Source organism: Bubalus bubalis, chromosome 23 (assembly GCF_019923935.1).
Source record: "Bubalus bubalis isolate 160015118507 breed Murrah chromosome 23, NDDB_SH_1, whole genome shotgun sequence".
In the NCBI taxonomy this organism is placed as follows: domain Eukaryota; kingdom Metazoa; phylum Chordata; class Mammalia; order Artiodactyla; family Bovidae; genus Bubalus; species Bubalus bubalis.
Genome location: NC_059179.1, coordinates 12,834,537 through 12,861,876, shown reverse-complemented (window position 1 = coordinate 12,861,876; position 27,340 = coordinate 12,834,537). Strand labels below are relative to the sequence as shown.

The window sequence follows — 27,340 nt, the reverse complement described above, 5'->3', positions numbered from 1 at the left end:
TAACAGGGACTCTTCTGCTTCCTGACCAATTCACACCGCAGCCTACTTATACACTAGACAAAGACTAAAAATAAGGCTGCACAGCCTTCCCTCCACTCCATCATCTAGTTTTTATTAAACAACATATGTAAAATGTTCACACCAGATTTTAAAAAAAGCAGACACTGTGTTAAATACTGCATATCCGTCGCACTTGTCAAATTTTTACTTTTCAGAATTCTTACATTAAAAAATGTGGGAATGTGGCCAAAAATATCCATCAAAAAATAGTACCTTCCTGACCTTACAGATGGAACTGGAAGGTGGGCTGTCCTGGGGCGTCTCCTCCTCATGCCCCAGTGCCCGACTCCTCTCACTGTGGAGGCTGCCTGCTGAGCCCTGACAACAGCTAAGGGTTAATGGCTTGCAGGATTTGCTTGTGTTCCCTAAGTTGCACCTTGACAATATGAAATTAGATGTATACTCGTTCAACTGAAAATTTTAGGGAGGACTCATTAAAGAGAAGGTATTGGGGTAATTAAGAAAAGACCATGACACGCTTGGTGCTTCCTAGAAGCTTATAATCTGGGTTGAACAGTAGGGCAGGTTCATAAGAAACCAACAGACATCCCCAAAACTGCCACTGGGTAGCTTAGCATTGCTGTGGGATGAGAAGAATTAAGTGCCGTGAACTGCTGTCCATTCCATGGACTTGGCCTTAGCATCACATGTCACTGTCTCCTCCCAACCAAGAACACAGTATTGTACGTGGGTTTACTCAGGCAAAGTCATCTAAAAAATGGCCTTCCTTATTCATCAGGGTAAAGAGAAAAGTAAAGAAGTTGAAAGTTTAAGAGCAACTTATGGCAAGTGCCATTTACATGTAAACTGGAATGGCAAACTGGAGCTGGTAAAAAGCCTTGGCAAACTTCTGGAGACAAAGCCTGCTCTGCAGGGGAGCACCAACACGTGAGGCCGGTAAGACTGTCACCACCTCAGGTACTCTGTTAGTCTGAGCTTTCAACATGGTAGCTGGGGCACATTGGAGATCTCACCCAATGGAAATCAACCCGGTCTGTCCCAACCCTGGGTCTGAAGAGCTGTACAGCTTCTCCTTGCCTTCATTTGACCATGTTTGACAAGTGAGCTGTTAAAACAACATAGATTTCCAATTCTAAAATGTGATGATTTAGGGCCTTTTTTTAAACGTGTTTACTCATTTATCTATAAGTACTGGCAAGAACGTGGGGAAACAATGATTTGAGCGTGTTGTTATACATATGTTCAGTAGTATTCTCATTATTAATCAGCAAAGAGCTGTTTAATAGTTTTTCCTTTAAATATATAACTCTAAAATTTTGAATACTTTTCAAAATATTACTCCTGAATGCTTTATAGTAGCATACATTCAGGGGTAGAACATAAGCCATCTTAAACTTTTTCCACACCAGATTCAATTTTTCCATACCATACAGATCAATTTTCTCCTCTTTACCGTCTCTGCCTACTCTCAGCATCAAGCCAACTCCTTAGCAGCAGAGAGGGAAACAAAAGATTCTCCAGAGACAAATGAATAGGGGAGTTACCTATCCTGAAAAAAACCCATACATTTTTAATTTTCCAATTCTGACAGGGTTGGCTATGTAATCTAGACTGTTAAACCTTTTTTTTCTCCTTCAACAGCACTTTTTGAGAATGGGAACCAGCTTCAGAAGACTGTTCTAAAATAGCATCCTGACTCTTCCCGGATCCGGTTGCCAATGCAAATAGTTGACAGGTGTGCCAACCTTATAGCTCCCGATGTGAAGCAATCTCACTTTCATGATAGAAGAAGACTTATAAAAAGGTGTGACAGATGGAAGATAACGAGTAGAAGAAAATGAGAAATTATGTAGAAAGGTAACGAGAAAGGTTCTATAGCAGAGGAAGGAGTACAACGCGGGTCACCTTCTTTGGTTATTCCAAAAGCAACGCTGGGTCTTTGTGTGAGCCAGCATGCCTCGGTGCAGGTTTTAACTGGGCACAGACTATGCCTGCTGTGCTTTCCATCCCCTGCCCTCTCCTGTCCCTGCCACCCCCACTCCCCTTTCCAGTTTGCTGCTGCCATGAGAACCCTAGTTTTTCCCTCCTCCTTTCTTGGCTTCTCTGTCTCCTTAATATGCAACATGCAGACTGTAAGTGTCCATTATTATTAGCTATCCGCTTAGAAAATTTCCTGAGGCCTTTCAAACACACCTTGGTAATTTACTAGTTATTTTTTATATTAAGCTTTCTTTCAGCCTTTAGTCAGTTTGCACAATAAAATCCTTTAAGTTGTCTATTTATTACCAGCCTTTGATTTTTCCCCTCTAAAAACAGCGGTTTCCTCTGCCCCTTTCCCAGCATGTGAACGCACATCTAGAGATTCACATAGAGAACAAAGTGTGACACTTACCACATTAATAGGGGGTCTTTTGAAGTAAAATGGTAGCTTCTCTGTCACAGTTATGCAGACTAAATCCACATCTAAATGTGTACAAGCAACCTGTCAAGAAGAAAACACACGTAAAACCAAAAGCAAAACTGGCACATGTTAAGAATGCGGTAGGGTCAAACATGCTATAAAGAAATGCAAATAGATATGGCTCACTCTATAGACACTGTAGGGTTCTGTGTTCAAATGCATCCGTCCTGTTGCAAAACCAATGGTTAGCCATTTGCATTTGGTTTGAATGGTTTAGCTGCAATCCAGCTGAAGTAGGGTGGTATGTCTACAGAACATCTCAACAGACATGGTCCAGAGACCCTCTAATCCACGGTCAGCTACACAAGGAGAGGTTGCTAAGAGAGGCTCAATTTCTGGAAGGTTACTTCAGATTGTTCCAGAAAAAGGAAACGGTTTTGACATCCAAAAAAAAAAAGCAAAGCTAAAAGGAACGTATGCACGGTCCACTTTCTCCAGAAATTATTTATTTTTGTGCCAGCAACTGTCCCACGTCTATGGGTCCGATCAGTTTACTGAGTGGTCAAAGAAACATGTGGCACTACCAACAGCATTTCGTTCAAATGCTGATAGAAACAAAGCATCTCCACAAATGGTCAAAGGAGAACTGTTGTAAATCAAATGATTCTGAATGCATTTTTTTTAAACTGTTAATTTCTCTCCTTTCTTCTCATTTTTGCTATTACTTGTTGACACTGCATTTACTTCCAAAAGAGATCTGAAACTGCTTATAAAAAAATACATGCAAGACAAAATAAACGGATAAGGAAACGAGGATAAAAGGAAGAACAGGGACGGAAAATAAAGCTGAGGAGTGGTTACTAGCTTAAAAGTGCAGGCTAGAAGCTGCACATCCGGCTCTCATTTTGCCATTATTTGATTTGCAGAGATAAAAAGAACTGGCTCTTCCCTACCATGACAAAAAATAAGCCTCGCTATCAATGCCGGTGTAGTCAGGCTTGATGAACAAACTCAAGCTGCCAGGGCGGCTGTGCTGGCAATCTAACATCAGTGGCGATGACCAAGAGGCGTGGGTCGAGGGGGTGACAGTGCCCTGCAGGGTAGGCTCGACCTTCAGCAGCGACAGGACTGTCACATCTTATACTTTTCCTTCAGAATCCCCGCTCCCCTCATTGCTACCCCCACCTCAGGGTTCCAGGAAGCAGGGAGTGATCGGAGGCTGCCTGGCTTTAAGACAGTCACAGTAACTTAGTAAGCCTGGGAAGTAATGCTGCTCTGGCAGACACTCGGCTCATAAAGGACCTGTCCCATCCCAACTGCTACAGCTGTCTAACTCATAAAACTCATTGAAAATTTGCTAAGAATGGATGAGAAAAGCTCTGAATAGCAGGTAAAACTAAAACAAATTCAGCTTCTGTTTGCCATTTTTACACTATCAGACTGGCAAAGATCATAAAGTTTAGTAATATACAGGTGACACAAGAACAAACAGGGACTCACAGGGTTTTCAGAATCAGTCTCGAAAAGCATCTCGGCAACAGGTATCAAGATTTTACATGCACACATCAGCAAGTTTCACCTATAGGAAGGTATCCTATAGAGACCAGAAGTACCTATAGGAATGTATCCTATAGAGACCGGAAGTGTGTTCTGTAGCTTTATACCCTACAAATGCTTCAGGATATTAGTGAAAGAACATCTGCTGCATTACCAATCACAAAAGGTTAGACACGAGTAAACATTCCTCAATTTTACTTAAACAAACAGGGTCTTACACAATAGAACACGCTGACTCCTTCTATGCAGGGAGGCACCTCTCAAATGGATATTATGGAACCACTGGCAGGTGAACAAAGCAAGGCATCAGGAAGGAAGGCAGGAAAGAGGGAGAGGGGAATGAAGAAGGACTGGGTGAAAATACTTCTGAAAAGGAACCCAAGAACTTCTGACTGTGGTTGCCTCTAAAGAAAAGGGACAAGGCGTTTTAAGTAGGAGGATGGTGTACTTTTCAGTGTACACCTCTTTGCACTCTTTGAATTTATTATTACAAGTACAAATTATTTTTCATTTCAAAAAGCTGATTCATTTCTTAAAAGCCTGTAAAACATTCTTCCCCAGCGTAAAGCTAAATTAGGTTACTTGATTATGTATTGCTCTTTTTTCCCCAGGATTAATTTAAAAAAAATCCCCTGTGTTGGTTTAAATACATGCATTATAATAAATTTTCAGTTACAAAGGACAGCTCTACTTGGCACCTTAGACTTAAAATGTCTCAAACCGAATTCTTTTGTTATTTAGCTATTAATCCAAATGTTCAACTGATACACTTAGGTAACTATAAAATAAGAGCTAATGTTTAATGTTCACATTATAATGAAATACTTTCTAAATCATTAAAAATGATTACATTATGTCCAAATACTTGTGATTAAGAATTTGATTATAGTGGTTTTGGCAGGTTGTATATGAATTCATATCAACTGTTCCTAATCTTCCTCTGGGCAAAGACTCCTATGAGGATTTAAGGAAGGTATTCCCCAAATGGTACATACACACATACACTTATCTTTGATTTTATGGAACAAGGAGAATAAGAGGGAGAAGGTTCAGTCTCCCCCAAATCCTTCATGGATGTCAGACTGGTACATCCTGGTGTTTTATGCAAGGAAGAGCCAGGCTTGCCAGTGAAAAGAGATGCCCATAAATGGATCCTCCCAACATTTAAACCCATGTTTTAAAAAAAAAAAATCCTCCCCTGAAGAATTTGCTTAAAATGGAGATTACCAGGCCCTACTCCCGGCAATCAGTTCAGTAAGCAGGGTCTAATCACCTGCATTTTAAGAAATTTTCATGGCAAATCTGACACCAGTGCAGCCAGACCACACCTTAAAAGGAGCCTGGAAAGATCCACCCTTTGAGTAGCCTCAGGTATTAGTACAATAAGGCTCTGCAAAGGGTAAGGGATGGATTTGGGGAGCAGGAAGAAAAGAGAACTTCAATTTTCACTTATTTTTAATTCCTTCTCTCAAAATATTTTGTTCAGTGTGTGTATATTATTTCATAAAGCACACTGATATAATGGAGCATGCAAATAATTTAAAAGAAAATAAATATACACATCAAATAATTTAAAAGAAAATAAACACACACATATTGGGGATGTAGGACCAGTATTTTTTCAAATTGATATAGTACACACTCAAAGTAGATTGGAGGCCGCTGCCTAAACAGGCTGAATTCTCCTCACCCTGTCCAGTCCTAAATGGGAATAATAATGGGAAAGAATATGAAGAAAAATATATGTAATTGAATCATTATGCTTCACAGCAGAAATTAACACAACAATCAACTATACTTCAAAAAAAAAAAAAAAAATCCTAAATGGGAATAACTAACTCAGAAGCTCCTGAAACTTCTATGTAACTCTCTCTGCCACATTCTACAGCCACCCCCATCCCAAGAAGCCCTGGCCAATGGACTCAGCTTATAACCTTTCATCTTTGCCTTATCCCCTGGGGTAACTATGGAGAAAAAGGGTTTATCTATGAGATATATTTCAGATACTCTGAGTGGAAACTAGTATGTTAATTCCCATGGAAACAACGCTATTTAAGGTGGTTAGATTTCATACTACTAATTGTTAACATGTGTTTAGGAATACTTTTATGATTCATTTTTAAGACCTTAGTTTTAGAATATCCTATCTACAGAGACACTTGCCTACCTTCTAAATAATCAGCTTACCAAACAAAGTCACTTAATAGAACATAACCTGTTAAGCAACAAATTGCTTGCATTTGACCCAATTTCAAGCTTTACGATTAAAAGAAAAATCTCTTTTTAAATGGATTTTCTACAGAAAACAAGGAGTGTCAACTTCAACTGAACCTTAAAGAATGGGTAAGATATGGAAAAATGTTCTGATTTTAAAAACTTTTTTCTACAGTCAATCCCAAACACTCTGCCAATTATTTATAGCTTTTATGCATCTTCCAGAATATTTCTGACTCTTCCACCCACTATCATGAATTATGTGTTCATAATTCTGACCTAAAATTTGAGAATAATCTGAGGAAAACACTAAGATAAATTCACTGTGTCAAATTATAATGCATTCTAACACCATAGTCCTAGTTCTATGACACGCTACCTGAGGTTTAGAGCAAATCATTTAGCCTGAGCTTCAATTTTCTCTTCTACAAATGGGGATAATAATAAGCATTCATCCCAATTACCCCCTGGGCTGTTTCCTCTAATCACGTAAATGGCTATGGAAACGTACGATGTATGCTCTTCAAAATCAATTCAAAACACAAGAGTATAATAAAAAATTAGGTATACTATCAACTTTTAGTCTACATTATAACCGAGTTATTAATATTTAATAAAAAACTAAGTTGCTGCTTAACAAATCTGGACATATTCATGTTTCTTTTAAGGGTTTCCATACTGAATCAGAATTCCATGTGGAACTTAAAAAAAACAGATACCCAAGCTCAACCCCAAAACCTACCTAATCAGAATCTCCCATGGTGGAGATCTGAGCCTGCCTGATTTTAAAAGGTTCCACAGGGGTCTCTGATGTCTAAGATCCACTTGATCCTACTTTCCTTTTCTCTGAAATGAAATTCTAGAGAATTACTATAACTGAGCATTTCAGAAAAGGAGTCACCAAAAAAGAGGAATTCATTGCTAACTTGTGCTGTTTCCCTGCATTAATATATACAATGAAAATTGTGAGTGTACCTCAAAAACTAAACTTATCACACAGAAGTCTCCTTAGTCAACAGCTCCATCTACTGGAATAAACTTAGGGAAAATCTTCTTATAATTTTAGAACAGACTACTTAAAAATCGATTATGCTGTAAAATTAAAACATCAAAGACCAGCTCCATAACATCCCTTTGGCGGATACACTTTTTGGTAGATGGCTAATTTCCTGAACCGAGACAAAGTCAACATTCCGAAATTTCTAAAAGCAGCTATATCTCATTTTACACAGTAAAACATATTCCTGAAAAACTATTATTACAGTTGATTTCTTTTTTCCTGTGATCACAAACAACTCCCAGTGTGTTCCGTCTCAAGCTGGCAAAATGAGCATATACGTTAAACAACTTTGCCTCCTAAAAAGTCACAGAAATGGCCATTTGAAAAGGACAAAAGAAATTCATAAAGGTTCTCTAAAACAAAAAGGAACACCAGCAGACAGCTGGTTCTGAAGGATATCTAGAAGACCATGATCATGCTAGCATACGGACCACACCTCCGAGCACACAAAGGAGAAGCGAAGCAGAGAAGGACCTTTTATGCCACAGTAGAATCTCGTGCCTTTCTTCTGTAACAGGCAGCAGCAAACAGCAAGGACAGAAACTGAAGTGGTAAAGAATCCACTTGCTAATGCAGGAGACACAGGTTTGATCCCTGACATGGGAAGATCCCACGTGCCAGGGGACAACTACACCTGAGAGCCACACTGCTGAAGCTTACTTGCCCTAGAGCTCCACAACAGGAGAAGCCACCTAGAAGAGAAGCCCATGCAATACAAGGAAAAGCAGCCCCCCGCCCACAGTTAGAGAAAAGTCTGCACAGCAAAGAAGACCCAGCACAGCCATAGTATAAAAATAAACAAAAAAATTTTTTTTTTTTAAAAAAAGAGGAAAACTTGATGGACTCTCTTAGTATCAGCCCATCAAATATATAGCAGAACGAACAAAACAAAATATGCCACCCAAATACACTCTTGGGCAGTTCCAGGACTCCATGTATGAGCGAAAAATCCTCAGTGTTTCCAGATGAGATGAAACAGGTCATCTACAAAGGTACAACATCAGACTTCTTATGTAAAATAATGAATACTATTTTCTTTTACTGTTACTTACATGAAAAAGTTTTTCTGTCTTTGGAAAAACTGCAACAATATCATACAGCCGGACTCTTGAAGAAGTTGCTCTCTAGTAAAATGAAAAGAATGTTACTGTACAGGAACAACACAACAACAAATGCATATGGGATTCTGACTACTGTCCTGCCTGCACTTATATTTCAATCTTGTAATACTTATAATCTGCCACTGACATTTTTGCGTTGCTTTGTATGTTGACAGCAAAGACTTTCTCAGCACATAAGACTCTAGTTATGAACACCCATCTCACCAATCATCTCTCCTTCCTTCCCACATTGTCATGCTGTACCTGTATATCAAACATTTTGTTTGAGACACAAAAATCAAATTAGACAGCTCCCGCTCTTATAAGCTAGCGGAGGAGCTTGCCAGAAATTTACTGAGCACCTGCTATGTGTAGGGCACTAGGGATACAAAATCATTTAAGGCATATGTCTGCTTTCAGTGGAGCGTATCATTTTTTGGTGAGACGAGAAATACACATGACTAAGTATGACGTGATTAGGTTCACGATGAGAATACTGTTAAATACAAATTAAACTGCTAGATGTGTAAGAAAATAACCAAGAGCCCTCCAACAGAAGGAGAGAGATCAGTTAAAGATTATTTATAAAAGAAAGTCTCAAGCTGATACTGTATGTGTATGCGTGTGAAAAGGCTGAAAAAATACATATTCAAGTATACAATCACTGAATGATGAGATAATATGTGCTATTTCTTCTTTCCCTTGGCACCTTTTAAATTTTTTACCTCTTATTCTGTAAAAAGAAAAAGCAAGATAAAAATTAAAGGAGGAAACAGAACGGCTGAAGAGATGCAGCAGGTACTGGGCTTGAGCAGCTAATCGAACCCACTGGGCAGATGCATGCCAAGACAGGGCAGGTTCCAGGTCTCAGAAAAGGTCAGGTTCCAATACTCTTTTCCTCTGCTTGGCACTCCCACTTGGGACAGGGACTGAAAGGGGCCACCAGGATGTTCATGGTAACAAGAGAAAAATCAAAGTCTGTGACCATCAAAAGTCACCTCTATGTCTTAGAGAACTGGAATGCAGCCTGCAGCTATAAAAAACCCCCAAATTTGGTTTTTCATAATTTCTTTAGCAATGCTAATTGTTAGAAAGGAGGCCAGCCCTTCCTTGATTACTCTTTTTCTATGAGGGAGGAGGCCATTCCAGCTAATGATGAAACAGCTAATGTTCTCAGAGATCTCACTTTCTCTCTCCCTCACTGATTCTTCACATCAGCACCAGCTATTTGCAAGTCTCCATTTAACAAACAAAATCTAGATAGCAGGTTCTCACCAGCATCCCAAGCCTTCTGTTCCTCCATCTGTGAAATTGGTTAAGCAAAGTTAGCAGCAGACACTGGCTGTATTTTCTCATAGCCCAATCATTCCCATGGAAATGGCTTTTCGTAAGGCAACCAATGACCATCATGTCATTAGGGAACTTGCCTGTCCAAGACATGTTTTAGCCCCTCTCCTGCTTGACTGAGTACTCAGGCACGCTGATGTTGCTCACCCTTCTCATGTTCCTCATTGTCCACCTACTCCTCAGATGGCCTGTCTCAGTCTCCCATCCTAGCTCACCACCCTCTACTCCATCACTGAATATAGATGTTCCTTAGGGTTCTGTCCGACCTTCTCCTCCCACATTACACTTTGACCAGGGAGTCTCATCCATTCTCATGAGTACAATTATTCTCTACAAGGTGACCACTTCCAAATGAGTATCTTGAATTGTGGTTCCTCTTCTGAGGGCCACGCCCTTTTTTTCCAACTACTCATTTGACAAGCTCCACTTGAACTCTTGCAGCGTCTCTGGTGGCTCAGTTGGTAAAGAGTCTGCCTGCAATGCAGGAGACCTGGGTTTGATCCCTGGATTGGAAAGATCCCCTGGAAAAGGAAACAGCAATCCACTCCAGTATTCTTGCATGGAGAATTCCATGGACAGAGGAACCTGGTGGGCTACAGTCCATGGGGTTACAAAGAGTTGGACATGATTGTGACCGTCTTTTCACTGGAACTCTTACAATAACTTACTGTGTCTCGAACATGATGATCCGACACTTATTTCTCTTTGTATGTTTCATCTCAGGAAATGGTACCATTTACCTATCTGGCTGCTCAGGCCAAAGAAGGGAGTCACCACCTTCGATCCAATCAACATCAAATCCTGTCAATCCTCCCCTTCCCCACGCATCAAATCCCTGCATCCCCTTTGATCCATTCTCTATAATGCAAATCTCATAACTGTACTCCCTTAGTTAAAACCTTCAAAGGCTTCTTCTAATTGCTCACCCAGACCTACCCAGACCTACCTTTCTAACATCATCCTAGGTTAGACAGCTCATCAGGCTCAACACCACTGGCATTTCATTTCCCACTATGCACCATGATTTTCTGGGATTCAGAACCTTGCATAATTTATCCTGTCTGGGGGAATATCCTCTCCCTATCTGGCACCAATAACATTCACTGATTTGTATGGCCACAGTTTGAACATCAGCTTCCTCAGCTTGGCCTCCTGTTACACACTCCCAGAACATTCCTTATTTACTATCTCCCACTTTTTAAACATTCTTCCCATTTTCCAAAGGATTATGTCTGTATTACTCATAGCAACATCACCAGTACTGTATGTCTGGGTTGTTACACACTCCCAGAACATTCCTTATTTACTATCTCCCACTTTTTAAACATTCTTCCCATTTTCCAAAGGATTATGTCTGTATTACTCATAGCAACATCACCAGTACTGTATGTCTGGGTCGTGTAAGTTCAATGAATACCAGTCGCTGGAAGACTCTTTAAATCTTTAAAAGCTTTAATCCTTGTACATGTGTCATGAATAGAAGAGACTCTATTATACCATGAGAACTCTGAGCTAAGGAGAGCAGTCAAGTGTCATATACTGGGGGTTGGGGAAGATGTAAGAATGAGGTGAGTTGAAAAGCAAGTGTTCAACATTAATCAATACAACTTACAAGACCAAGAGAGAAGAAAAATAACTTACCAACACATTACAGTGAGACGGATCCGAAACGATAATTGTTAGTCTAGTTAAAATTTTAATTGGTTTTGATTTTCCCTGTAATAAAAAAAGAACAAAATACAGATGACTGATTTTCCTCCTTACCAGTGGAAAGTACTCATTAAAAGGTACTAACAATAAAGAATAGTGAAGATCAGTAAAACCTAGCCCTAATTCTCAAGGAATTTATAATAGAGGTACACTTTGTTTTATTGTGTTTTGCTTTGTTCTGCTTCACTGATATTGCTTTTTTTTTTTACAAACTGAAGATCGGTGGCAGCCTTGTACCGAGCAAGTCTATTATGATGTGTCATTTTCCAACAGCATTTGCTCACTCGCGTCTCTGTGTCACATTTCCATTTTTCTCCCAATATTTCACATTTTTTCATTATTATCATATTTGTTATGGGGATCTGTGATCACTGATTTTGCCTAAGTCCTAATCACTAGATTGCCAGGGAATTCCCTGATCTCTGATGATACTATTGTAATTGTTTGCAGTGTCAAAGACCACACACATGTCAGACATCGAACTTAATCAATTGTTGAAATAACAACAAAGGATTGAGAATATTACATAAACCTTTAGTTAATAAAGCTGTGGCAGGGTATGAGAGGACTCACTCCAATTTTGAAAGATTTACTGTGGGTAAAATACTATCAAACAGCATTGCATGCTACAGAGAAACTGTACTGAAAGGTTTCATGCAGCAAATTCATCGTTGTCTTATTTTAAGAAATTGCCACAACCACCCCAGCCTTTAGCAACCACCTCCCTGATCAGTCAGCAGCCTTCAGCATCAATGTAAGACCCTCCCCTGGCAAAAAGATTATTACTTACTGAAGACTCAGACAATGGTGAGCACATTTTTAAGCAGTAAAATACTTTAAAATTAAGATAAACATTGTGTTTTTTTAAGATATAATGCTGCTGCACACTTAACAATGTAAGCATAAACTTAACATGAATCAGGAAACCAAAACATTCGTGACTTGCTTTAATGCGGTAGTCTGGAACCAGACCCACAGCATCTCTGAGGTATACCTGTATAGCTAGAGAAAAAGAGATGTACATAATGTTTCCTGGAAAAACTAAGTCTTCATGGAAAGGTAAGACTGGTAGACAAAGGAAGGGGTAGTGCAGGTTAGAGAACCATATGTATGACTGGGAATGTCTGAACTGGATGAGTACATATTATGTTTCTTAAACAAAGCACTTACCTGTACAATTGGCAAAGTTGTAAAAAGTTCAGAAACAGCTACCGGTTTTTCAATTTCCTATGACAAATAAAGAACAAGTTTTCAGAAAGCTAATTTCTAGCATGCAGAAACCCTAAATAAGCTGTGTGTAGGTGCATGCGTGTGTTTTTTAATGAAGAAAGTTGAAGCCGAGTAGGACAGGAGAACATCAATGGAAAGGGAGGATGAACAACAATTTTTTAGAATGAAACAATCTGTAAGGAGCAGTTGTTGGCCTAAGGAGAGATACACATATTTACTAGTATGTTTGGAAGGGAAATCAATCAGTAATGAGTCCATGACAGTAAAATAAAAAAGATTAACTATTGTGATTACAGTTTAAACAACAACAATGCACTTTTAAAGTTACTTAACATCAAACCAACTTTAAGAATCTTTACACCATACCCCAGCACTTCACAAACAAGTTACCATTTGTACAGATATGTATCAGCTCAACTGTTAACATATAAAATAATGCACAAAGAGTGCTCATCTGTAGCTTCCACATTACCAATACACACAAAATAATTATAAATGCTGGTTATTATTGTCAGAAATCTATTTTACCTGTTTCTTTTCCTTAAATTCAACAACATGATTGATGGCAACAACTGAATAGCCCACTGAAAAGAAAAATTGAACATTCTTGTCAAATACAACAACCTCTTTTACACATAAGCTCATATCAATTCATGTCAAGACTACAAGGTAGAAGAATGGTTATGAGTATGGACTCTGGAGTCAGATTTGCCTGTTCTCAAACCTAAACATTTCCACTTAAAAGTTACTTAACCTTAAGTTTCAGGTTCTTCATCTGCCAAATGGTGATAATATCAGGATTCATCTCATACAACTGTCATGAGAATTAAATGAGATAACACATGCTGGATGTTTTAGAACAGTGCGTGGCATACACACAGGGCTTTGTTTGACTTTGGTGATGTATTATCAGCATGACAACAAAGACCCTTATCTTTGCCTATCTTCTTTCAACCATTATTCTTTTTCATGTCCCTATGTTCATTTTCATCTCATCAAATTTATACTTTTTTCACTATCAACTTCATTCTTACTTTGTTGTCACTCTTTTCTTTTGCTTTTTACCCTTTCTACTTCTTCAGAGACCCTTCTGCTAAGGAGGAACAGGATAACCACTAATTCACACCAATGTCCACGTTCTCCTTTGAGCTACCCACCAAGAGACTGAGAACTCTCTGAAGCCAGGGCCTGGCTTTATCAGCCTCAACACAGCACTGCTCCGGACATGTGGACTTCAAAAATATGTTTAAATCATGACTCCAATCTTTAAGCTATTTAAACACCAACGGTGACGACAGGATATTAATATTAAAAGAACGCATATTAAGGCCAAAATAGTGGTCTCCCCCCTCATCAGTTTGTCCAAGGTCCTTTTCTTCCTCTCTCAAATATTTACTGAGCATCCATTACTTAACAGACCCTGAAGAAACCTTTTCTTTTGAAACCCTTCTATCCCCACTTAGCAGTTGTGATTCACTTCAACAATTTAGATGAGGTCTTACCTCTCACGGCTTTTGTTTCCCCTAGATTCAAACAGGAGTAACATTCTAGCCATTCTGCTCTCCTCCCACCTTTCTAGTAAGTCCTCCGCCCCCACTTACTCTCCGTGTAAATAACATTCCAACACTCGGAACCACATGCCCCCCTCCCCATTGTCAGGGCCCCACAGTACTTCTGCATCAGTTTCCAGCATTTGACATGCCAACACTGGGAACCACAGGTCCCCCTCCCCATTGTCAGGGCCCCCACAGTACTTCTGCATCAGTTTCCCGCATTTGACATGCCAACACTGGGAACCACAGGTCCCCCTCCTCATTGTCAGGGCCCCACAGTACTTCTGCATCAGTTCCCCGCATTTGACAGCATCAGGACAATGTCAAGAGACGCAGGAAGGGGCGATATAAAAAGCACTCGTGTAGGTGTACACTTGGGAGCCCTGTTTTCTTCTATCCATCAGCTGTGAGGCCCATGCAGATCCCCCGCCATATCAGGGCCTCAGTTTTCTCAATTCGCAAGACATAAGGAGCTGGACTGGGTAACATCTCCCCAGTGCTTTCGAGTTTCCCGCGGGTCAGAGCAACACCGCAGGGGCATCCGTTTCCAAGGACACGCCGGAGGCCCCAGGACACCAGAACTAGGCCCGCCGGGTCTCTCCAGAGCATGGCCTAGGGACAGCCAGACAGCGCAGGCACGGCGGCCCGCGAAGCCCGGGAGACTCACGGTGAGCAGCGTTCTCCACGAGCCCACGCAGCGCCTTCAGGTCGGAACCCGCCCGCAGGTCCAAATCGGCAAACACCGCCATGCTGAAGTCACGTGAGCCCTGGCGCCGGCAGCCTCTGGGCCCCGCCTCCTCGGGCATGCCGGGAACTGCAGTTCACCAGCTCGGCCAGCCCCGCCCTCCAGTAGTCTGCGGTTCTCAGGCTCCCCCAGAAGTTAGCATGTGGAGATTAGCAGCCTCGCTTCAGTCCTTCTTCGTCTTCTTCCAAATGAGAATGTCTGGTTTCTCCTAGGGTTGGGGGGTGGGAGTTCACATCTCCCACCCTTCATCCTTGGAAATAATGTAGAAAGTAATTCTTTTAAAATGGACATGAAAGTGAAAGTGAAGTCCGACTGCGACCCTGTGGGCTGTAGCCCACCAGACTTTTCAGTCCATGGGATTCTCCAGGTAAGAATATCCAGGGAATTTTCCTGGCCCAGGGATCGAACCCAGGTCTCCCGCATTGCGGGCAGACGGTTTAACCTCTGAGCCACCAGAGAAGCTGGACAAATATACCATCAACTGAGCGCTTGCTTGAACCAAATCCTTTTGCTAAGGGCTGGAAATGCTTTAAAAGTAGTAGGGAACTTGTTCTTTTTTTCCCCGTTAAAGGCCATTCCGTTGTTTAAAATGGACTTAACGGAAAACGGGGAAACTGACCTAAAAGCGGATTGCCAGGGGGAAAGTTCTTTTTCCTCTGTCTGAACTGGGGGTTCACAGCGCGTTACTTCCTTACACTCAACATCCTCAGCCACCAGATGGCAGGGTTCTCTCTAGGATGAGAGGTTAGCTCCGTCACTGGTTTAGCCAAAAACTGGGTAGACAAGAGAGGGGTGTAATTGAATAAGAAGAAATGTACAATCAAATTCAACACAATTGATATTTCCACATTTTTGAACTTCGTGTAAGTGAACTCTTCTTAAATATTGATCAATGATCCAAGAACATAAAACTGTGAAACTATAGTTGACATCAGATGACATCATGCGGTTGGATGGCATCACCGACTCAGTGGGCATGAATTTGAGCAAACGCTGGAGGACAGAGAAGCCTGGCGGCTGTAGTCCATGGGGTCACAAAGAGTTGGACATGGCTTAACAACTCAACAACAACATTAACATCAGTGCTTTTTCAGACGATCTGTGATGAAGGGCCTGGTTACTGCCCTCCCCACCCACCCACCCGATTGTTCTAGGACCCATTCCTGTTTCCTCCTGCATGACCAATAGACAAATCTGGCCTCAAAAGTTTGATCAAACATCTGAATTGCTGTGTACTCGACTGAATAAGAAGAGTCCAATAACTAAGGACTTGGGTATCCAGATAAGGCCTAATGGGTGTGAAAGTTTCTAAACAGTTCCAATTTCTGTGCTAACTTATCACAGAAAGTACACAGACAATCTCTAGCCTGAGGCCACATCTTGACTTGCATTCCTCTCATGATTTTTTCCTTGGTCTCAGAAGGGAATTTTAAGAGGGATCTGCCCCACGTTATTGTTGTTCAGTCGCTAAGTCATGTCTGATTCTTTGCCGCACCACGGACTGCAGCACACCAGGATCCCCTGTCCTTCACTATCTCTTGAAAGTGAAAGTGTATGTTGCTCAATCCTGTTTGACTCTTTGTGACCCCATGGACTGTAGCCCACCAGGCTCCTCTGTCCATGGCATTCTCCAGGCAAGAATACTGGAGTAGGTTGCCATTTCCTCCTCCAGGGGATCTTCCTGCTGCAAGGATGGAACCCAAGTCTCCTGCACTGCAGGCAGACTCAAATTCATGTTCATTGAGTGACTGATGCTATCTAACCATCTCATCCTCTGCTGCCCTCTTCTCCTTTTGTCTTTAATCCTGTCCCTAGAATTGCATGTAGTAGCAAGCAATTCTCCTTTCAGCTAAGTTTAGTGAAAAGAAATCTTTTGCTTTCCCAACACTTGATATATCCTAAGTAAGAATAAAAATTTACTTCTGCAAAGAGAATGAAGTCATATAAAGCAAACCCTTTGCTTTTCATCAGAATATCTGGTGTTAATTTCACAGGATCTTCACCAGTTGTTATGGAAACTCAAGTCCCTGCGCCTGATACACAGTGAGGCTAAACAATACCAAAATGTTGGAGTTTAGAACAGAGAAGGGTTTATCAAGGGCCATCCGAGGAGATGGGTGGCTCATGCTTAAAAACCGCCAGCAACCCGAAAGTTTTCAGCAAAGCCCTTTTCTAGGAAAGGTGAGGGAGGGGCGTAGTTAGCTGTTGCAAACTTCTTGGGGTCAGATCCTTTGTTCTTGAGGTCAGGTCATGGTGAGGTAATGGTGTTCCTGTAAACTTCCACAAAATGAATATTATTCTCTGTCCTGACAAGAAAGGACAAGATCCCAACCCACAACTTTCACCCCCTGAGGTTCAGGTCCTGGCTAAGACGAAGCAGCGCTCAGCTGGAGGCGTCTTCAGAGCCAGGTTCCCAGACGCTGTCCAGCTGTCATCATTGAGGGAGCCAGGTGCCCAGGACCCACCTGACCCTCAGGCTCCTCAGGCCACCCAAACGGCAGGGGCCAGGTCCCCCAGACTGCATCTTATGCAGACTGCTGCTATTAGGTCACAGAGATGGGGGTGGGGAGAGGTTCACTGCCACCTTAAGGCCTGGGTCTGGCCTGTGGGTGGCCTTGGGACAGGCTCTGGATCCCTCCAGGACACTGCCCCATGCCTGTTTCCTGGGCCCCTCCAGTTCACCGGGCCTCAGGCCAGGAAGTGAGTTTGAGGGCCCTGGGAAAAAGGCTGGGATCCACCTCTTACTTTTCTCTCTGCTTGACAGCCACCACTCTGCCTGACTGGAGTTGGCTGAAGGGGCTCACTAAGGGTCACTCTGACAGTTGGTTGCTTGTGGGCGGGGCCCACTGCAGTACTGACCAATGCCTGAGCAGGACCCCTAATAGTTCTGTGGTAACCTTTACCTGTGGAGAAGGCAATGGCACTCCACTCCAGCACTCTTGCCTGGAAAATCCCATGGACGGAGGAGCCTGCTGGGCTGCAGTCCATGGGGTCGCGAAGAGTCGGACACGACGGAGCGACTTCACTTTCACTTTTCACTTTTCACTTTCATGCCTTGGAGAGGGAAATGGCAACCCACTCCAGTGTTCTTGCCTGGAGAATCCCAGGGACGGGGGAGCCTGGTGGGCTGCCGTCTATGGGGTCGCACAGAGTCAGACACGACTGAAGCAACTTAGCAGCAGCAGCAGCAGCAAGCTTTATCTGATAACAGGATAGGAGGTTAATGGCACACAGCAACAGCCGGGTGCTAAGGGCTGCACCCAGTCATACTCTATCACACTATTGTAATAGAGTGCAGCTGAGTGCAGCCTTTGGCACACCGCCATTGCTGTGTGGCATTATCCCTGCACCCTGTTGCCAGGGAAAGGTTACCACAGGACCACGAGGGGTCCCGCTCAGCCATTGGTCGGCACTGCAGTGGGCCCCGCCACAAGCAACCAACTGTCAAGGAGTGACCATTAGTGGGCTCATTCAGCCAACTCCAGTCAGGCAGAGTGGTGGTTGTCAGGTGGAAAATCAGGTAAGAGGTGGATTCCCTGCCTTCTCCCCAGGCTCCTCCAGCTCACTTGGTCCCGGGCCAGTGGGTAAGCTGGGGAGCCCAGTGAACAGACTTGGGGTTCTGTTCTGTAGGACTCCAGAACCCTTATCATGGCCACCCACTGGCCTTGGCCCAGGCTGTAAGGCAGCAGTGAACCTCTCCCCCAAGCGCATCTCGGCGACCTGATAGCAATTACTGACCATCTGCCTGGACTGCAGTCTGTGCGACCTTCTCTTCCCTCCCATTTAGGTAACCTGAGGAACCTGAGGGCAAGCTGGGTCCTGGGCATCCTGCTCCCTCAGCAGTGACAGCTGGGCAGGGAGCTGGCTCTGAGGGAGCTGCCAGCTGAGCTCTACCTCCTCTTAGCCAGGACCTTGACCTCAGAGGGAAAAAGGTGTGCCTTGAGACCTTGCCCTTTCTTGTCAGAACAGAGAATAACATTCCTTTGGTAGAGATTTATAGAAACATCGTTACCTGGCCATGACCTGACCTCAAAAACAAAGGATCTGAGCCAAGAAGTTTGCAATGACTACACCTCACCTTCACCTTTCCTAGAAAAGGGCTTTGCTGAAAGATTTCAGGGAATTTGGGGGTTTTAAGGCTTGAGCTGCCCATCTGCTTGCATGGCCCTGTAATAAAATTTCTGTTTCAAACTATGACATTTTGGTATTGTTTGGCCTCACTGCGTGTCAGGCACATGAACTTGCATTTTGGTAATACTATAACCACAAAATCTAGATTGGTCAGAAATGTGACCAATGTGTGGTGAAGGTGAATAAGATGACTCATTATTTGATGCTGGCATTAGACAGCAGAGAGCTTCTCTCTTTGAAAGTCATGGTGCTGTTGCTGTGAACTGTACCCTTTAGAATTCGTTCTTCATCTTCACCCTGGGCTTAGATAACAAGGGTAAAAAAAAGGGCAAGAAGGAAAATGAGCAGATGACAGTTATTGATCACTTTCCTGAGGGCAAGCCTATTTGCTAAGTAATTACCTATATATCTTATTTAATTTTAAAAACAGCTATGAGTTAAGTCCTGCTTTTTAGTAACATCTACATTTTATGTCTGAGTCATCTAAAACTTAGTTAATCATGGTAGACCTACATGTGGATCCAAGCATCTTCATCCTGGGCTTTGGTGTACTATTTCCCGGGCAAAGCTTGGTGTACTCTCTCCTGGGCAAAGCAAGCAGAGGGAGAGTTGGAGGAAGGGAAGGGAGCGGGGAGAGAAGAAGAGGGAAAGGGAGAGTGGAGGGCTGGAGAGAGAGGAAAGAAGAAGTATGGAGGGAGACGGTAGGGGAGGAAGGAGGTGGAAGAGGGGAGGAAGAATGGGAAGAAGAAAAAGAGAAGATGGCACTGGGAGGGGAGCGGAGAAGAGGGGTCAGAGTTTGGCCTAGGGGTGAGTTGGGTTGGTATAGCTACAGCAAAAAGGATAGAAGACCTTGGAAACTTCTGACTGGAAAATAATAGTACTATATAATTACTCTACATATTTCCTATCTACAGTCTGATTTAACCAGATGCAACTTTTAACATGCAACCAGCCAATGAGATATTGTTATTCCTATTATATCAAGGAGGAATCCTGAACTCAAAAAGGATGACTCTTCAGTTATTTCCTCTTCCTTAGGCAGCTATGAAAGAGAGAACGGGCTTTAGCATCCAAAGCGGAGAAGGTGATGGCACCCCACTCCAGTACTCCTGCCTGGAAAATCCCATGGATGGAGGAGCCTGGTGGGCTGCAGTCCATGGGGTTGGGAAGAGTTGGACATGACTGAGCGACTTCACTTTTCACTTTCATGCCTTGGAGAAAGAAATGGCAACCCACTCCAGTGTTCTTGCCTGGAGAATCCCAGGGACAGCGGAGCCTGGTGGGCTGCCGTCTATGGGGTCGCACAGAGTCAGACACGACTAAAGTGACTTAGCAGCAGCAGCAGCAGCAGCATCCAAAGCAACCTTCCAGCCCACCTGGGTCTCCCTGCAGACCTCTCTTTCTTGGGCTGGCCCCTCAGTGTCAGTGCATGCTCTGTTGGTCTCTGCCCTTCTACTCTTCTCACTTGGCTCACCCTTCCTGAGTGAGCTCAGCAACACTCCTTCCACCCCCCTGTCCTCTGTCAGCTTAAGGCTGAGGTTGGGCAAGGCAAGAAAGCAGTACTATAACATGACTTGCACAGGTGTGTCCAGAACATCTGGCAGAGTCTTCTCTTCCAGACTGAGGGGGAGGTTTGAGAGATTTGGAGAGGACATACAGTTTACTAGAGGAGGTGATGCTTGAATTAAATTTTGACCCATGAAATTGAGGAACAAGATACAGAGGTCTGAGGTGTATCCAGAACTGGCATAAAGTAGGTGGTACTGAGTCAAAAGTTGCAAATTTAATAAAGCAACCCATGGCTTTGTGTTTATCTTCATACCCACGTCAACCCAATTGTGGCACTGATGAAGGTGAAAGTCACTCAGTCGTGTCCGACTCTTCGAGACCCCATGGACTGTATAGTCCATGGAATTCTCCGGGCCAGAATACTGGAGTGGGTAGCCTTTCCCTTCTCCAGGGGATCTTCCCAACCCAGGGATTGAACCCAGGTCTCCTGCACTGCAGGCAGATTCTTTACCAGTTGAGCCACAAGGGAAGCCCAAGAAAACTGGAGTGGGTAGCCTATCCCTTCACCAGTGGATCTTTCTGACCCAGGAATCGAACCAGGGTCTCCTGCATTCCAGGTGGATTCTACACCAACTGAGCTATCAGGGAAGCCCTGTAGCACTACTGGATGTATTCAGTTACTTAAACAGCACTTTGGGTAACTGAAGCACTGCTGTATGTATTCAGTTACATAAATACAGAAATTAACTGACTATGCAATGGCACCCCACTCCAGTACTCTTGCCTGGAAAATCCCATGGACTAGGAGGAGCCTGGTAGACTGCAGTCCATGGGGTCACTAAGAGTCGGACACGACTGAGCGACTTCACTTTCACTTTTCACTTTCATGCATGGGAGAAGGAAATGGCAACCCACTTCAGTGTTCTTGCCTGGAGAATCCCAGGGACAGAGGAGCCTGGTGGGCTGCCGTCTATGGGATCGCACAGAGTCGGACACAACTGAAGCGACTTAGCAGCAGTAGCATGCATATGGTAGACTGGTAGGGTACACTAGTAACTCAAATAGAACCCCCTCTCTTGTTCCCAGTGATGGAGTACTTGCTGGTGCTTCTGTGCAGATCAGAAAAAGATGCCCTTCCTCCAGGCAGATTCACTTTTGCCCCTATTCACCACATGGGTGGTAAGTTTGTTCAGTGAACCACCTGCCCAACTTTTCCTAGGGACCCTGGTAGAGCATACTGTGTGTGTTCATTCTCTCCAGTCGTGTCCTACTCTTTGTGACTCCTTAGACTATACCCCACCAGCCTCTTCTGGCCATTAGATATTCCCAGCAAGAATACTGGAGTGAGTTGCCATTCCCTTCGCCCGAAGATCTTCCCAATCCAGGGATTGAACCCGTGTCTCCTGTGTCTCCTGCATTGCAGGTGGATTCTTTACCACTGATCTACCAGGGAAGCCCTTAGAAGCGTCAGTCCTATTGTTCAATTCAGTTCTTCAACAGACTGGAATGAATCCCACCTACATTAGGGAGGTTAATCTGTTGTACTCAATCTACTGATTCAAGTGCTAATCTCATTCAGAAAAAACTCAAACACAGAGCCAGAATGTTGACACTGATCTGGGCACCCAGTGGCCCAGTCAAGTTGATAGAATCATTGTAGGAATGATGCCTTGAAATCATCCCATAAGTGAAGAAAAACTGCTCAGGCAATTAAATTTTTTTTTTTTTTTATTGAACTGAAGACCAGTTTACGAAGAATATTTATTGAAGGCACAAGAAAGAGCAGGTCCTAAACAGAAACTAGTATTCACAGACAAATACAACTAAAAGTCTATTTTCAGTATGTTGGAAATATAGCTTAGAACTTTCAGGGTAAATTGCATGAAAAAGCTAGGTTATTTCTGGCATATTCCATTACAGCTGATAAGTAAGTAGATATATAAAAGCTATTGGTGTGGTTGAGAATTTTGATATGACCAAATGTCTTTTGAAAATGCTGCCCAAATGAGGCACATCATTAGGAAGTGGCTTATTTTTGTGTATGGAGAGAAATTTTGACCATTTTAAAGTAGATGTGTCAGAATTGGTAACCATGACTACAGATGGGACTCCTGCAGGGGTCAGTGTTAACATCAGACTCAAGAAACCTAAGCACAATGTGACAAGATTTTGTCAAGGCAGAATTTTAGCCAATTTATTGTCCCGTAGATCAGAACCACTTTGAGCTCTAAACTTAAAAACTATACAAGTAATAGCCATGGTAATTAACCATAACCCACACAATCTGTGTTCCAAAAAGCTGCAGTGCATATAGTGGATGCTGAGGGAATTGTGAACTGCTGAAAGAAATTTACTTTACTAATGCTGTCAAGGAAAAAAGTCTCCATCTTGGTTTACCAGTGGAGGCTGGGCCAGATGTGGTTCTTTTGGTCCATGCTATCACCCCTTTAAATACTCTTTCTCCCCACCTTTTGAAAAATCATATAATCTGATTTGTTTATGTATAGCAAAATTTTGTTTTGGGGAAACTCATCTGACTAGGAATAATTAAGCTCATTTTTGGCCTAGAAATTGGTTTCCAAATATGAAAATTATGGTCTAATCTCATAGTGCAGCAGTAAATTGTGGAGCTGAAGACTGATCCAAAAAGGGTGCTCTGATTTAAACCTTGAAACTTTATGCTAATACTTCTTAATTTGCCCTCTTCAATTAATGTCACTAATGTAATTTTAAACTACAAAAGGAAGTTTTGCTATTTAAACAGCCTCAATTCTGCATCTCGGCCCAGAAAACCCCCAATATTTACTATCTGATATAAATTATGGAAAATGTTTGCTGAGCCCTTTGTTATTTTTTCAAATTATTTTATTCAAGTATGATTGATTTACAACATTGTGGTAATTTCTGCTGTGTAGCAAAGTGATTCAGTTTTACATACATTCCTCTTCATATTCTTTTCACACAATATTGAATGTAGTTTCCTGTTCTGTACAGGAGGTCCTTGTTTTCATCTGATGAACACTTTTTAAATCAATGATCCACAACAGTGTTCATACACTCTATTCTACCTCTCAGTTAACGTTGCCAGGGTGGGGAGGGATTTGAAAATTTGTGTAATTTTTTTGCTCATCATAGTAATTTGTTGTTGTAAGCTTATCATTGTCGCTATACTTGAGAAGTGAGGTGGTTGACACTAGCTTAGAGTAGGAAGGGGCCAGAGATGTTAACTATCCTGCAGCGAATGAGAGTATCATGTAATGAACACTTGTCCCTCATCTTGCACGATTTTTGAATATCCTGCCAGACATTCACATGGGATAAAGCTTGCTTATCACTACCTAAGCCTAGACCTTGAATAGGTTTTACATATAAAAGCACAGCAATTTTTATATGTACAGAATTTTCCACAAATATAATTATTGTGTAAATAAAGGGAAGACTGTATTTTGCTTTGCTTGGACCTATAAGAGTTGGTTGGAACTATATATAAGAGAACCAGAAGAGTTGTTCCCCTTTCAAAAACTTATGTCATTGCAGCTATGCTACTTTTATTATTTGAGTTGACAAACTCTATCAGTCTGCGTTTATAGTAGTTACATTCATGGTGATTCTTTTATGTAAATATTACCAGACATACTCACATGTACATCCATCCATCATCTTATATACTATCTAATATATGTATTTAGCCCTTACTTCAAAATGTTGGGCTTCCCTGGTGGCTCAGACGGTAAAGCGTCTGCCTGCAATGTGGGAGACCTGGGTTCGATTCCTGGGTCGGGAAGATCCCCTGGAGAAGGAAATGGCAATCCACTCCAGCACTCTTGCCTGGAAAATCCCATGGACGGAGGAGCCTGATAGGCTACAGTCCATGGGGTCGCAAAGAGTCGGACACGACTGAGCGACTTCACTTTCAAAATGTTACATGTAAGTTGGGACTACTGACAATATTCAGTTGATCTCAAATCTACATTTAAACATATTAAAATGAAAACATATTTGTTAGAAGTAGATAAAGGCATCTACTATATTTTTGATCCAGTGGTGACTAAGCATGCATACACTTATATATCTATTTATTCTCTCCTCTATCATTGCAAAATATTTTATTTAAAAGGCAGGTACTACGAACTGAATGTTTGCGTACCTGCAAATTCATAGGCTGAAATTCTAACCCCAAATATGATGTATTTACATCACATTTAGAGATGGAACCTTTGGGAGATGGTTAGGTCATGAGAGTGGAGCCCTCAGGATGGGATTAGTGCCCTTACAAGAAGAAACATGACTCGCTCTGATCTCTGCCATATGAGCACACAGCAACGTTCGTACTTCTTTGCATGACACGCAATTCTATTTTGGGGGGAGGTGGTAGCACCATTTCTTTTTTCTTCAAATGTTTTACTTTGTGTTGGGGTATAGGTGATGAACAGACAATGTTGTGACAGTTTCAGGTGAACAGCAAAGGGACTCAGCCATGCTTGTATGTGTATCCATTCTGCCCCAAACTCTCTTCCCATCCAGGCTGCCACCTAACATTGACCAGAGTTCCACATGCTATACAGCAGGTTCTCGTTATTTATTCATTTAAAATATAATAGTGTGTACAGATCCACCCCAAACTCCCTAACTATCCCATCCCCACTATCCTTTCTCCTGGCAACCATAAGTTTGTTCTCTAAGTCTGTGAGTCTCTTTCTGTTTTGTAAGTAAGTTCAATTGTATCATTTCTTTTTAGATTTCACATATAAGGGATATCATATGATATTTCTCCTTCTCTGACTTACTTCACTCAGTATGACACTGCCTAGGTCCATCCATGTTGCTGCAAAGGGCATTACTTCATTCTGTCTAATGGCTAAGTAATATTCCATTGTGTATACGTACTGCATCTTCTTTATCCATTACTCTGCTGATGGACATTTAGGTTGCTTCCTCATCTTGGTTATTGTGAACAGTGCTGCAATGAACCCTGGGGTGCATATATCCTTTCAGATCATGTTTGTCTCTGGATATATGCCCAGGAGTGGGACTGTAGGGTCATGTGGTATCTCTTTTTTTAGCTTTTTAAGGAACCTCCATACTGTTCTCCATAGTGGCTGTACCAATTTACATTTGCACCAACAGCGTAGGGAGGTTCCATTCTTGCCACACCTTCTCTAGCATTGATTGTTTGGACACACATGATTCTTTATGATTGCCTCCCAACAAGTCTACCCTTGCTGTTTCCAATGCATTTTACATGAAATATTATGGCAAGTCTTCCATATAGTTATGAACACCTGTCAGCATTGCACCCCCCTGTCCTTCAGTCTATTGATTAGACTTCTGATTGCACTGAAATGTTAGCTCTGTGAATTCTTTGGTCCTCCCAAGAACTGCCAATGCCCTTTTCCTCTGGGCTCCATCTTTGTTTCATACCTATGAGGCTTTTCATACTGCACTGTATCTAGTTTGTCTCTTTCACCAGGTAGTGAACATCTGCAGAATGGAGAATTTGTCTTAATTATTCATCCTCAGCACTGAACACAATATATAGTTGGTACATGTTTATTGAATGACTGAAAGAATGGACCAAGGATAATTTTGCCTGGAAATGGGGACATGAACGTGATGGGAATTTTCATTTCACATATTATTTTGAAGACTATAGAAGGATTACTAAAATTATACAGAAGAGTAGAAAATGTGGAATAAGGTGCATCCTATCAATTTTTAAAAGAAGGACTTTCCTATTTTTCTTTTCTGATTGTCTTTAAATATCACATGTCCCTCTAGCTTCTGCCCAATTCCCTGTTACTCTTTTGAATGAAACTGCTACAAAAGTTGTCTGCCCTCCCAATTGCCATTTTCTCTCTTCTCCTGATCTCTTGAACCCATTCTAGTCCACTTTTATTCCACTGGAATAGTTCTTTCCTTTCTTGGCATTCTATCCAGTTCATCAATTTATTTTCCTTGATGCATCTTCTTCCCCTGACTTGGAGCATCCAATCTCTTGTGGTTCACCTCCTAACTCAAGGGTCTCTCCTTGGTTTTTGTTGGTCTTTCATCCTCTCCCTGACCTCAGGATGTTGGAGCATCCATCCTAGGGTAAATTCCTCAGGTTTCTTCTCTATCTACTCTTCTGGAGAAATTGTCTCCTGATTTCGTATCTTACTATCTGATACCTCCACTTGGATGTCCAACAGGATCTCCAGCTTGCTGTGTCCTTTTTAAAAAAGAACTTCTAAAACAGTATCTGGGATGTATTAGACAGTCAGTAAATGTTGACTCAATCAATGAGGGAATATTTATATTATCTGTTTTTCTTTAAGTTAAGGAACTTAATTTTTCTTTTAATCCTTCAGGTTTGGCCCATGGAAGCTGACGCTTTCCACTGAAGCTCTGTGTGGAATTTGTATGAGGAACGAATTCACCACTAGAGGGTGTGCATGTACCACTTACATTTCAAGATGGTCCTGGTAAGAAAAAGTTGAGTAATTAGGAAAATAAATGAGCGTTTTTGGATTTATCTGTTCTCTGATTTTCTCTTCATATTTTTTGTTGTTGTTTTTGAGGAAAAAATTTAAAGGTTACGTTTGCTTTGTAAAGAAAATGAAAATTTTCTAAACAAAAGGAACCAATGGAAAAAAATTACATTTTTTTCTAGTCAGAATTAAGTGAAAATGCAAATGAAAGTATCACAATTAAAAGACATACATCTGAATCAAAACAAAACTCACCATTCACTTTTAAGCTGAGGAGTGATTTTTAATCATGAAC

The 27,340-nt window shown here is 42.0% G+C and overlaps 1 protein-coding gene and 1 long non-coding RNA gene across 2 annotated transcripts in view; one reads left to right on the top strand and one right to left on the bottom strand.

The window, feature by feature from the left end:
• RPP30 (ribonuclease P/MRP subunit p30) overlaps nt 1-15,010 on the bottom strand; it is a 28,297-nt gene extending 13,287 nt beyond the window's left edge. Inside the window, exons 1-6 of the mRNA XM_006052089.4 lie at nt 14,861-15,010; nt 13,169-13,224; nt 12,581-12,637; nt 11,342-11,416; nt 8,306-8,377; nt 2,414-2,503 (exon numbers count right to left, since the gene is read on the bottom strand). Coding sequence (XP_006052151.4) covers nt 2,414-2,503; nt 8,306-8,377; nt 11,342-11,416; nt 12,581-12,637; nt 13,169-13,224; nt 14,861-14,999 — 489 coding nt within the window. The 5' untranslated portion in view covers nt 15,000-15,010. The remainder of the gene's footprint in view (nt 1-2,413; nt 2,504-8,305; nt 8,378-11,341; nt 11,417-12,580; nt 12,638-13,168; nt 13,225-14,860) is intronic.
• A 132-nt stretch (nt 15,011-15,142) lies between these two features.
• LOC123331463 lies at nt 15,143-27,085 on the top strand. Its single transcript, XR_006548121.2, has 2 exons — nt 15,143-15,305; nt 26,926-27,085. It is a non-coding gene; the product is annotated as an uncharacterized LOC123331463 (long non-coding RNA).
• The last annotated feature ends 255 nt before the right edge of the window (nt 27,086-27,340 follow it).